The sequence below is a fragment of the Gastrolobium bilobum genome, unplaced genomic scaffold (genome assembly GCF_033153095.1).
Source record: "Gastrolobium bilobum isolate Gb01-03AN ecotype WA unplaced genomic scaffold, APGP_CSIRO_Gbil_v1 utg48756, whole genome shotgun sequence".
Taxonomy (NCBI): Eukaryota; Viridiplantae; Streptophyta; class Magnoliopsida; order Fabales; family Fabaceae; genus Gastrolobium; species Gastrolobium bilobum.
Genome location: NW_026898927.1, coordinates 52,504 through 65,805, shown reverse-complemented (window position 1 = coordinate 65,805; position 13,302 = coordinate 52,504). Strand labels below are relative to the sequence as shown.

The window sequence follows — 13,302 nt, the reverse complement described above, 5'->3', positions numbered from 1 at the left end:
CTCCTTTAGGAAGATCGCAAAGGGCCCTGGACGTTGTTCACCTAACCCATCAGATCTACCATAGTATTCACCACCACGATCAGATCTAATGGCCTTAATTTTCTTGCCTAACTGAAGTTCAACTTCAGCTTTAAATTCTTTGAACACATCCAATGATTGTGACTTCTCTCTAATCAAATATAGGTATCCAAATCTTGAATAATCGTCTATGAATGTGATAAAGTATTGTTGACCATTCCAAGAGGCTATAGGAAATGGTCCACAAATATCCGTATGAATCAATTCTAAGACGTCTGAAGCTCTGTTGGAACCTATTTTCCTTATGTTTGTCTGTTTCCCTTTTATGCATTCAATGCACACCTCAAAATCATCCAGATCAAGGGGTTCAATAATTCTATCAGTCACAAGCCTCTGAATTCTCTGTTTAGAGATATGACCTAAACGCTTGTGCCACAGAACCAGTACCAACAAACTAAAGTGAGAGTCATACCCTTCTTTTCGCGCCATGCCTTGTATTTGGAACACTCTTTCTTCATGTGTCCAGATTTCTTACAAAAGAAGCAGGTGAATTCCTAGTCCTGCTTCTTTTGCTTCTTTGGCAAAGCATCTGCATTATCCTTAGCTCTCTTTCTTTTCTTGTCTTGAGAGGTTGATGCCAAGTGAGCACTATCAGTCTTCTCACGTTGTAACCTCTCTTCCTCTTGCACGCAGTGAGAAATGAGCTCATTAAGAGTCCATTTTTCCTTTTGAGTGTTATAACTCACCACAAATTGATCGTATTGTGCAAGAAGAGAGATAATAACTAAGTACATGAGCAACTCAGATGGCAGCTGTAACTTTAATGCCTTTAGTTTTCCAGCAAGATTAGACATTTCCATAATGCACTCCCTTATGTTTCCCTTTCCTTTATACCTCATGTTTATGAGTTTGGACAAGGTTAGACCAATTTCATCCTTTTCATTTCGAGCAAAGTATTGCTCGAGTTCCTTTAGAAACAACTTGGCATCAGTAGTCTCAACAATCGAGCCCCTAAACGCCTCCGGAACGCAACGTTTCATGATCATCAGACACATGCGATTTGAGCGTTCCCACTTCTCAATTTTATCCGTGTTTGGATTTTCCTGAGTGGAAATGGGTTTCTCAGTCCTTAGCGCATTGTCGAGATCCATGCAGCCGAGAACAATTTCTACATTCTCTTTCCACAGCTTGAAATTTTCCCCATTAAGCATTGGAAGCATATTCATTTGAGCAACATAATTGGCAGCGGTAGCAGAAACTATACAGAGAACAAAAAAGATAACATACAAATAATCCGAAGTAAAATGAGTTTACTATAAGATACCTAGCACAACATTAATATTTAGTCAGTAGACAAAAATATCAACTTGTAAGTGGTACTCTTAATGTAGTAATCAAACATTGACAATAAGTCATGTCAAATCATAGCCTTCCTGTGGGCCGACTATGAATTACATGGAGAATTCTTGATAATTGTTACATATTTATTACCACAGGTATGTTTGTTACTTGGCCAAATAATAACCTTCTTGTGGACCGATCACTATCTGCATAAGCAATAAACACACACATGATCACACAACATATGTTATTTGGCCAAACAATAACCTTCCTGAGGGCCGATTATTATTTGCATAAATAAAATATATTTATATGACCAAGCTATTTGAAATCGAATTAACCTTTATAAATTTGGCCACTTTGGCGGCTAACAAATCTATCATATTCAATTTCAAATAGAAACCTTTAGGGATAATAAACACATTTAAAAATAAAATAACAACAATAAAGAAAATTATTCGTTATCAATTCTCAATGTATATATATATATATATATATATATATATATATATATATATATATATATATATATATATATATATATATATATATTGTATCATTATTTCGATAACAATAAATACCTTTTCATTATAAGGTTTAAAAATTAATGCACAATCGACGCACATGTAAGCCTTTTCAAATGAAAGCTTGAAAATGATGCACACAATAAATACCTTTTCATTATAAGGCTTAAAAATTAATGCACAATCAACGCATATGTAAGCCTTTTCAAATAAAAGCTTGAAAATGATTCACACAATACCCAAAAATTTAAATTTGGCTTTTGACAAAGAATATCAAATCTAAGAAAAAAAATCTCAAAACCAAAGACCTTAAACATTCGATTTCTTTCAAACTATAAGTCCAAAACATTCTATGAGAATTAATTGTTCATTTAAATTTGCAATTCAAACAACAAACCCTAATTATAAAGCCAAAATTTTTCCAAACATTCCATCTTTAAGAATATTCAAAAGTTTAAATAATAAACCCTTATTAAACTGCGAATTCTAGATTTTCAAAAGATTGTAACTTTTGTTCCAAAACCAAAAATTACCGTCAGGGAACAAAAATAACACTATATAGCTAATACAAAATACATGAGATGGAACCCACATTCAAAAACAGTAAACTTTATGCCAAAAGACAATAAAACAAAACTTGTCACGATTCATCATATATAAAAATCACAAAACTTAATTCCCTCATGATTCAATATGATTATGGCTCTGATACCAATTGTTAGAATTTTTAATCCCTCTAAACCTTTTGGTGATAACTATCACCTACAAGTCAAACTCCATCATACCAAATCATAAAGAAATAAGAACATAAAGGTGGAGCCATACCTGTCTCCATTGCAGCGGAATAACTTTGATCTTGTCTCTTGGGGTTTGTAGTCTTCCTCAGTCAAATCACCCTAAAACCAAATTCCTTAGTGTGCCATCTCTCTCTTGATGGGGAAGAGAAACTAGGGTTGTTCTTTGACGTCTTGGAGACCATAACCCTTATACTGTTTTTATCTTTATTGTTGGGCCAATAAGCTCCCATTATACCTAGTTGGCCCAACACGGGTATCCACTCATTCAGCCTATACTCACTTAGGAATCTATTTGGGAATATTTAACTGATCACTTAAATTTACCCAATATATATAAATAACACAATATAATTATTAATATAATATGTAACCCACAATGATTATTAGAAAATATAATTTCCTAACAACATTATTCTCATAAAAAACATATTAATTTTTTTTTAAATATCAATTAATGTGGAAATGATCTTGCCTTTAATTTTTGTCATTTTAATACACATGCAATTCCTATTACCAATGATCTAATTAACTTTATATAAATTATTCAAGCTGTAATTTTTAAGAATTGTCGAATATATTTGATTCCTTTTATTGAAGTTGTAGTCATCAGAGTAGGGCTGTGCATGGGTCAGGTCGGGTCAGGTTTTTGTGCCGACGCGACCCAACTTGGTTTTTATAGGTTAGATATTTTGACCCGACCCGCTTTAATTTGATCCAAGTCAGGTTTGACTTGGTTTAGATTTTTTTGAACTAGTTCAGAACTGGGTCGGATCTGACCTGACTTGGTTTCTGAAGTTCTTCTGACTTGGTTTCTGAAGTGGGTCAAATCTGACCTGACCCGTTTTTGACTTGGTTTCGTCACAAAATTTTGTCAAAATTTCTACGTTACAAATGACAAAAATTTCGTAACAAAATTAATTTTTCGTCGGAATACTTTTTGTCGAAAAGCCACGAAATTTTTTCTCTAACGAAAATTTTTACAAAAATATATTTTCTATCGAAATTTAGTTTCCGTCAAAAGTTTTGATGAAAATGATTTCCTCCATAAAATGTTTTAAACGAAAAAAGAATTCCGTCAAAAATTTTGACAGAATGTTTTTCGTTCAAAATTTCGATGGGAATGTTTTGAGGGAAATATTTCATTCGAAACTTTCGACGAAATTTAGATTCTCTAAAGAATTTTGACAGAATATTTTTTCCGTCAAAATTTTTTATCGAAATATTTTTTGTGAAAAATTTTTACGAAATTTTTTGACAGAAATGTGTTCCGTTGAAAATTTTGATGGAAATGTTTTTTATCATAAAACTTGACCAAAATATTAAGTCTAAAATTTTCGATGGAAATGTGTTTCGCTAAAAATTCGACGAAATTTTGTTTTTGTCAAAAAGATTAACGAAAATGTTTTTCGTCGAAATTTTTGATGAATAAGTTTTTTTGTGAAATATTTTGACGAAATTTAGATTCCGTAAAAAAATTTGACAAAATTTTTTTTCCGTCAAACTTTTTTACAGAAATCTTTTTAGTCACAAATTTTGATGAAAATATTTTTCGTCAAAAATTTATCGAAAAATTTTGTTGGAAATATTTTGTGAAATTTTTTTTGACGTAATTGTTTTACCTTACAACTTTTCTTTTAATGTAATTGTGATTTTGTTTTCTTTTTTTTTTCACATAATGGGTATGGGTAAAGTTTTGGGTCAATGGGTTATTATTAAAACAAGTCAGGTCTAAAATTTACCCAAATAAAATGGGTCAGTATTTAAACCCAGTTCAAAAAAATAGGTATTTATGGGTCAGGTCAAGGTCAGATCAAGGGCAGGGCAAGTGAACTAGTTTTCTTGCACACCCCTACATCAGAGTATGGAAGAAAAATAATTGAGAGAGAAAATAAAAGGGAGCCGAATCTCGTGATACAATTTCATACTTGCTTGAAACAATTACATGCCATTTAGATATTATGCATATTGTAATTATTATAATAAAAATTTGATTTAAAGAAAGTTTTAAATGCATTAAAAGATAAAAGAATATAAACAAGAAAAGAAAACTTCAACTTAACATAAAAAAAGAGAGTCTACTAAGCTATTATATTGGAACGATTATAAAAGCATTCTTTGATTCTTCATTCCTTGTGTTTATTTGCCCAAGAGTAAGTCCGCCATAATAAGTTGTTAATGTAAGAAAATTTCAAAATAGGATTATATGATTTTAGAACACCAAAAGAGTTTAGGCTTACTTGTTGACGACATGATTCTTCTTGATGTCTCAATTGCAGTGCTTGCTATGGTATTCCTTCAAAGATTGAAGGACCATGATCTTCCTCTGCAATTCACACCACTCCATGTTTACAATTGTTGATAGGGCGATTTGTGGAGTGATATTTTTTCAACACAATGTGAATACAGAGAGGACCTAGCCAAACTTATTAACCCGAGTTCCCTTCCCATCATGGGCCTATGAGTTAGGCCTACACTGTTACCCACACTAATTAATTTATAGATATCCAAGCCAAAATAAAAGGATCATTTAATTAAATGGACTTTATACTACACCCCCATATGGATCATGACTTAACTCATTTTAATAAAAACAAGAAAAACTTCAATTCATTGAAGCCCATAATGATTCTAAATAATTCTAACATTCTCCCACTTAGGAAAAATCAATTGTAAAATTTTAATTAAAAAAAAAAAGAAAACAAGTTATTTGAAAATGACTCTCGGGTTAAAGACTAATTTTTATAATGTGGCCACATTTTAAGAAAACACGTGATCCAAGGTGCGATATCTGAATATGACTCCATCCAACTAAAGTCAAATAACATTGAATCAGGCGATGATTATATCCTTGCCGATAGAAGACCTTCCATGGTCACAAATGTTACTTGACTCTGTCGATTACTCATTAAAGTGTAGAAAGAAAATAGCATGCCAATGTGATCCAACAACAGCCAAACTACTATTTTCTCTATCAATTCACAAATTTCTCTCAAATGACTTAAAGCCAGAGAAATTCCATGGTATATCAAAAAAACCATCATATAATCAAAATTGGTGTCGACCACGGGCCCTGTAGTCCTAACAACACCACTATATCTCAAACTCCATATAGTGTCAACCATAGATATGATGGTTCCAACGACACTGAGTTCCAAAATTATGCCTCAAACTTCAACATAGTGGTCCTAACAACACTGAGTTCCAAAATCTTATTATCATGCCTCAAACTCCAATATAGTGTCAACCACAGGTACAGTGGTCCCAACGACAATGAGTTCTAAAATCTTGCAATTGATATGTAGAAACACATATACTCAAACATATAATAACAAAAATAATATATTACGAGTTGCTCACAATGAAAGTACATGTCAACCAAACACCAGTAATATACTAAATGAAAAAATTGAGAATTCAAACTCCCACTAATTAAGTATATCAAAGGAACCCACAATGCCCATGTTTTTAAAATACATTTAAACACCTTGAGCCTAAGTCCTTTAGTTAGAGGTTCAGTGATAAGTGTCCAAGACACTATGTTTTTATGGTAAAAAAGAGTTCAAATAATTATTAAAATAGTTAAAAATATAGTGTTAAAATAATAAAATAGTAAAACAGAATGAATTGCCAACAACTAGATAAGATTCTAAATGTTTGTTGTTGTTTCAGGTTGTTTAGACTATAATAACAAAGTACCAACATGATAAGGATGAAGCAACGGTTGAATCCGCGGAGTATAAAGAAAATCAGAAATTAAATAAATAATAAATATAAAAATGTAACGCTCGCTCCACTGCTCGCTGAAGCGAGCAAGTGAGCGAGCAAATTATTGAAGCTCGCTAAACTCCTCGCTCAAGCGAGTGAGTAAGCGACAGGCAAAAAAATGCTCGCTGAAAAGCTCGCTTCAGCGAGCGGGTCCAGAAATTAGAAGCCCAAATTTCACCCTTTAAATACGACGCAAAGGAAGCTGTGAAAATTAATTCTGGAACGCGAAAGAAGTCAGAGACAAACACGAAGGCAAGAGCGGAAGAGGAACGCTGGAGCGATGCAGAGGAGAAGGGAGGAATCCAAACTGCATCATTGATAGTCTTACTTAATCAAGTTTCATCATGAACTTTATTTATTTTCCAGTTTATTTTAATTCTGTCTTTATGATTATGTCAGGCTAAATTACTGTTAGTAGTTAGGATGAGACAGAACCAATGGGTTCTTAGTTGATGTTTATTTATTTCTTATGAATTACATTCTTGCTTTTGAATTATGCAATTAATCTGATATCTAGGATTAGTCTTATTTATGATCTGGCCAGTCTTGAATGAGCATTAGAGTCGTGCATGACAATAGGGATGTTGGTGTATGATTCCGATTGATTGATTGCTGGAATTTGTATGATCTAGGGATAGACTTATGAATTCTATAACCGTAGGTTCTTGCGTTAATGCTTATTTTATGAAAAAGTACTAAGGGATTAGGCTTTGGATTAGAATAAAGGATTAGATTACCAAGGGATTGGGATTTAGTCAATCATAGAAAGAGCTGTTAATAATTTGATCTTGAATCCTAGCTACGCCTTTTTATTAAAAACTTAAACCAAATTTCTAGTTTATAAATTCAGAAATTATTTTCTAAAATATTAAAAACTAAAAATAGTTTACAAATTCTGCTTTTAATTTAATCACAACATTCTCAAGAAATCCTTTACGATCGATCCAACTTTAGTTGAATAGATAAATTATTGCTTGGTCATCAGTCCTCGTGGGATCGACAACTTTTCTTATCACTTTATTACTTGTACGACCGATGCACTTGTCGAGTTCGTCAACAAGTTTTTGGCACCGTTGTCGGGGACTGATTTAATCAACATTGATTATATCTATAAAATTATAGATTGGATCATTTTTTTATTTTGTTTTTGTTTTATTTTTGTTAGTTTTTGGTTTCTTTTTTTATTTTTTATTTTATTTTTATTTTTGTTTCTCTTATTTTTATTTTGCGTATTTTATTTTATTTTAGTTTTTATTTTTATTTTTACAGTCATTTATTTTGCTTTGTTAGTTTAATATTTTTATTGTTTTTTATTTTATTTAGTTTTGTTATTTTATTTTCTTTGTTTAATTTGTTTGCTTTAAATTTTAAATTTTCTGTTAGTTAGTGGTTTCTGTTAGTTGGACCCACTGAGCCTTAGTTTTTCTGGTTTATGCATCTGCGAGGCAATGTTAATCCCAGTGGCCTACAGTACGAACCAGAGTTAGGACGTTTAGAAACAACTAATAGGAAAGGTTTGACCGCGAAGAAGACACAAGACGCATCGAGCTCCAATTCTGCGGAAGAACCAGTCATGGCTGAGGAAAATCAAAATCCACCTGAAGAACTGATGAGTCACTTCTTAAACCCTAATTTTTTGCATCCGACTGCGAGTATTGGAAGACCTCAAATCCCAGCCAATAATTTCGAAATAAAAGCCTTCTTCCTGAATTTAATTCAAAGTAATCTATTTGAAGGAGACCCGATCGAAGACCCAAATCGCCACATCACTAAATTTCTACAATTATGTAGTCTCATTAAAGCTAATGGGGTTCCTCCTGAAAAAATTTGTTTGATGTTTTTTCCCTTTTCTTTAAAAGGGAGAGCACTTATTGGCTGGAATTGCAACCTGCGAATAACATCTCCATGTGGGAAGAAATAGTTGAAAAGTTTCAAAAGAAGTTTTTCTCACTTTCCCGATTTTCTGAGCTGAAAGAACAGATTGACAACTTCAAGCAGCTTGAAGGCGAATCCCTGTGTGTGGGATAGGGAAGATTTAAAGAATTAATCAAGAGATGTTCGCAGTATGTTTTATCGAATGGCGAGAAGGCCCGAATCTTTTACAAATGAGTTACGTCAACATATAGAGTACTCCTTAATGCTGCAGTTGGAGGAAGCATCAGAGAAGTTACTCCAACTAGAGTTGTTGAGCTAATTGAGAAGATGGCATCTGAAGATAACGAGGTCACACCAATTCAACCTAAGAGAGGAGTTATGCAGTTAGAAGGGTACGACGCTTTGTTAGCCAAACAAGACAAGATGGATCAAAGGCTAGATTCACTTGTTAAGCTCTTTACCCAAAATCAAATCTCTGCAGTTAATTCTCAATTTCCTGTAGTCTGTGACACTTGTGGCAGACCTCATAGTGCTGATAAATGTGAAGCTATGGTTACTATAAACCCAGCTCAGGTGAATTCTCTTTGGTACGACCAACGTAGGGAGAACAATCCTTATAGCAACACTTATAATCCTGGCTGAAGGAACCATTCTGCACTGTCATATAATCAAGGAGCACCACAACAAGCTAATCTGGGAATTCAAACAGCACAATCTAGTTAGAAAGCAGCTTGGGAAGTTGCATTCGAGAAAATGGCTCAATCTCAAGCAAATTTCACAGAAGAAACGAGAGCATATTTAAAGAATCAAGAAGCTTCCATAAAGAATCTGGAAATTCAGATTCGTCAGCTTGCCAAACAGATGGCTGAGAGGTCTCCAGGAACCTTTCCTAGTAATACAATTATTAATCCCAAGGAACAATGTAATGCCATCATTACAAAGTAAAGTGTGGAAATACCAATAGCTGCACCCAGTAGTGAAAAAGATGCAGAGAAGGAAAATCCTGCTGAAGAGAAAGCTGACAATCCTTTCGATAGAGATGTCACAATATTTGGAGGGTCGTTAACTGATACCTCACATAAGAAAGTAATAAAGAAGCTTTCTTTAGAGGAAATGATGAAATCACTTGGTGACAATCCTTATGTTAAGGCTCCTTATCCTCAAAGGTTACAGCAGCACGAGCAGAAGAAAGATTTCTCTAAATTTTTAGAGATTTTTAAGAAGCTTCACATCAATATCCCAATCGCAAAAGATTTAGAGCAAATGCCATCATATGCTAAGTTTCTAAAAGAGATCCTAACCAAGAAGCGGAAGCTCACAGTAGAAGGATCTACTATTTTGACAGATGAGTGTAGTGCAATCATGCAGAAGAATTTACATACGAAATTAAAGAATCCAGGGAGTTTTAGTATTCCTTGCACGATTGGCTCAATGACAATAGAGAGAGTTTAATGTGATTTAGGTGCCAGCATCAACGTAATGCCATTATCTATGATGAAGAATGTAACACCCCGTGTATACCTGTTTTGTTAATATGCCATCGTATTAAGCCACGCTTAATTTAAATATGCGGAATAACTTTTTACTTTTCAATTATGACGTCATTATACTTAGCCAAGTTGATTACTTAATCATTTTCATAAAAACATCGCCTGTATAAAAATTGCAAAAGACAGCTAACTGAATTACCTCATAAATAAATAAGTGTGTATCTAAGTCACGGATCTACAACACGTAGTCCGGACAATATGCTGATACATTATTAATTACAACACGAATCTAAAACAAGACATGGTCAATCAACGTGGCATGGACAATCTCCATGCTCACCAAATAAGGCAACAAAGCCCAACAAGTCTCAACAATAACAACATAATGAAAAAGATAACAAGTCAGCATCCAGCATATAATCATAACAGCAGACATCTAACTCAGCTCCGGCCTCCTCCGCTCTAAACAGAAATCTCAGTAAGACAAGGGGTCCTTAAGTGTAACAGCCCGTCTCATCCTTCGAGTTACCTGAACAGATCTCTAAACAGAAATCTCACTAAGACAAGGGGTCCTTAAGTGTAACCAATTTCCAACTTTACGTTTTTTACCAGCATTTAAAACATAAAAAGGCGTAATAATTAAAAGCATGTTTCACTCTATTATAAGTTACTAAGTTTTAAACTCACTTAGCCAATTTCCAACTTTACGTTTTTTACCAATTCGAACATGTTTCACTCTAAGTTTTTCTGAGACCAAACCGATCGCAACTAACCCTTCTTCTCAGATTATATCTTTGTGTTACTTAATTCCCTTTTTAACAAGCTAACATACGCTCAATTCGGAGCTCATTTGCTCCGGTTATCGCCGTTTGAAGTTGGATAAGCAATTAGCCCAAACAACCCCAAAAACAGCTCCAAACCACTCACATTGCTCGAATTACTGCACTCAATCGACTCAACCATTTGCTCTCAAATTTTTATCCTACAAACTAGACATCTAAAACTTCATTTTGATATATCACACGCTTAATTTGGCGGAGAAACGAAGCAAAAATTAATTTCCCAAATCCGGTCCAGAATCTGCCTCAGGTGCAGGGGCACATGGGCAGTCCGTGTTTCTCTATTTTTTTCAGGCCGAAGATCAACCCAGAATTTCCTCAAATTTTGACACAAGGTAGAGGACATCTCAACCTTCAAAATGGCGTATGGCACGTCCCTAGGGGACCTCTATGGAGGGATATATACTCTCCCGAAGTTTGCCTAAAATCTGCCAATTTTACAGAAAATTCGCCAGAGTTTCCTTTGTTTTTCCAATAATCCCAAATTTGTAAAAGATCATTTAAACCTCAAATGTACCTAATAAACACATGATAATACAGTAATAATCCAATGGGTGGCACACACAAGGACCAACAACGCCTTGGGGCACTTACAACCCAATCCAGTTTATAGTTATTAAACATAGAGTCCATATTAATCATTCTTAAGTAGTTGCAATCACTAACACCTTTTTCATGCATATTTCCATCATACATATTATCATAACCTAAAATAGGCCTAAGGCCCTTCCATCATAATTAGACATGCATCAATACTATTACAATATGGCTTTACAAATTACAACTTGAAACTAAAACTTCAAATTACATTCTTCTAAAATTTCAACTTAATTTAAAAGACAACATAACCAAATACATCACTACTAGACTTAGGCAAAATGGCATGAACAAGATGCTAATGAAGCTACTAATAAATACAAATGACATGTTCATGCCCTAAGTCTAGCCTAGGCCACACGGCCAACAAAATGCAAAATAAGAAACGCTCCATCGCTCACTCTGCGGGCCTCTTGCCCGAGGCTCCTGCTCCACTGCTACCTCCTGAAATAAATGCCCCGAGACGGGGTGAGATATACGAATATATCTCAGTAACCAAGAGGTTCTGGAGAAAACTCCACCCAATGGTTCACTTCGATGCATATCAATAGAATACAACAACCACTTTGAAAACGGGATATAGCAAGGGATTTAGAGAATGGGGAATATAAAGAAAACAAAATACGACGATACGGGATGGTAACCCCAATTCCACGTACGCCCTTGGCATATATAAGCCTATGGGTATCATCCAAGGTGTGTTCACAGAAACCACAACCATGATGCCCAAACCAACCAAAACGCCAAAGACATTCCTAGTGTGCTCCTACCCGGATCACACACCATGACACGCAGTCAACTGGAACTCCCTCCTGGAGACCTATCCAGCGGAAGTCCGAAAATGCCCGAAGGCTAATAAAACTGTCTACTGGCCAGAGACTCGGTACATAAGTACCCATAGCAATAATACATGCATGCTCATGTGTTATATACTATTCATACACACTTCCTACCGTTACCATCAACTGGCAAGGTGGAACAGAAAAGGGGAACAAGCCCCAGTACCAAGAGGTTACCTTAATTCGTGTTTCCACAAGCTCCGCAGCAGCTTATCCCTCAACTCGGTACACAGCGGAATGCCTACACAGAGGACATTCCCAATCACTCTCAGTTCAACCCATACATGTTAATTTATAATTACACATGCAATGAACCAATTTCTTACCTCAATCCACTTGGTCCCGGACCAAGGGCAATTCACTGATTCAAGATTCGGGATTCAGGTCGACGTACGGCAACCTATACAATAATGTACATCCATCAGTACTCGTCAAATAGTATCAAAACACAAAAACACAAAAATCCTCCCCAACCTCCCTTGATGGTTCGGCCATTGTAGTGTAAATGTGAGATTTATTTTTCTAAATTTTATTTCTCATTTTATAACACTCCCTTAGGTTGTTTAGAGGCTAGTTCAATCGTCGTTTTTCCGTTTTCCGACATTTACGCATCGTTTTGCGAAATATTTCATTCTGGGCTCATTTAGGTCTCTAACACAATTCATTTTTTTCCATTGATTCAAACACTCTCCAAGCACAACACAACCCATCTAAGCACCATATAACTACACAAATCATCATCCAAATCATTTTTCAACATCAATTCCTCAATCTTTCCTCAAAGAATCGAATTTTACCCTATGGCATTCCAAGGAATTTCCATACAACTTTAATCATTCCACACCTCATACAATCCTATTATATCAACATACAATCATACAACAACTCATCAATCCAATCCTAACACATTTTTAAAACTCAAAGTCATGACAACCTCAAAATTTTCTAAGTTAAAAATTTACATTTTTCATCAATAATTTTTATTGCATTTATGGCTACTACACATCATTCTAAGACACATTCATGTACAAACATTTTCCAATTGAGCTCTCTAAACACATCAATCCAACAAGCCCTCTTTAGGGTTCATAAATTCAACCACAAAATTAAACCATTGGAACACAAGGAAACTCACCCAAAAGCTTGGCACAAGGCTCCTCCTAAACATACTCCACCATTGGAGCATCAATCAACACCATTTTCACAAATCTAAAGGA

At 34.6% G+C, this 13,302-nt stretch overlaps 1 protein-coding gene across 1 annotated transcript; it reads left to right on the top strand.

The window, feature by feature from the left end:
• The first annotated feature begins 9,073 nt into the window (after window positions 1–9,073).
• LOC133285617 (uncharacterized) lies at window positions 9,074–9,772 on the top strand. Its single transcript, XM_061482872.1, has 2 exons — window positions 9,074–9,242; window positions 9,285–9,772. Exons 1-2 carry the CDS (start codon window positions 9,074–9,076, stop codon window positions 9,770–9,772), a joined length of 657 nt encoding a protein of 218 aa, XP_061338856.1.
• Window positions 9,773–13,302: the final 3,530 nt, after the last annotated feature.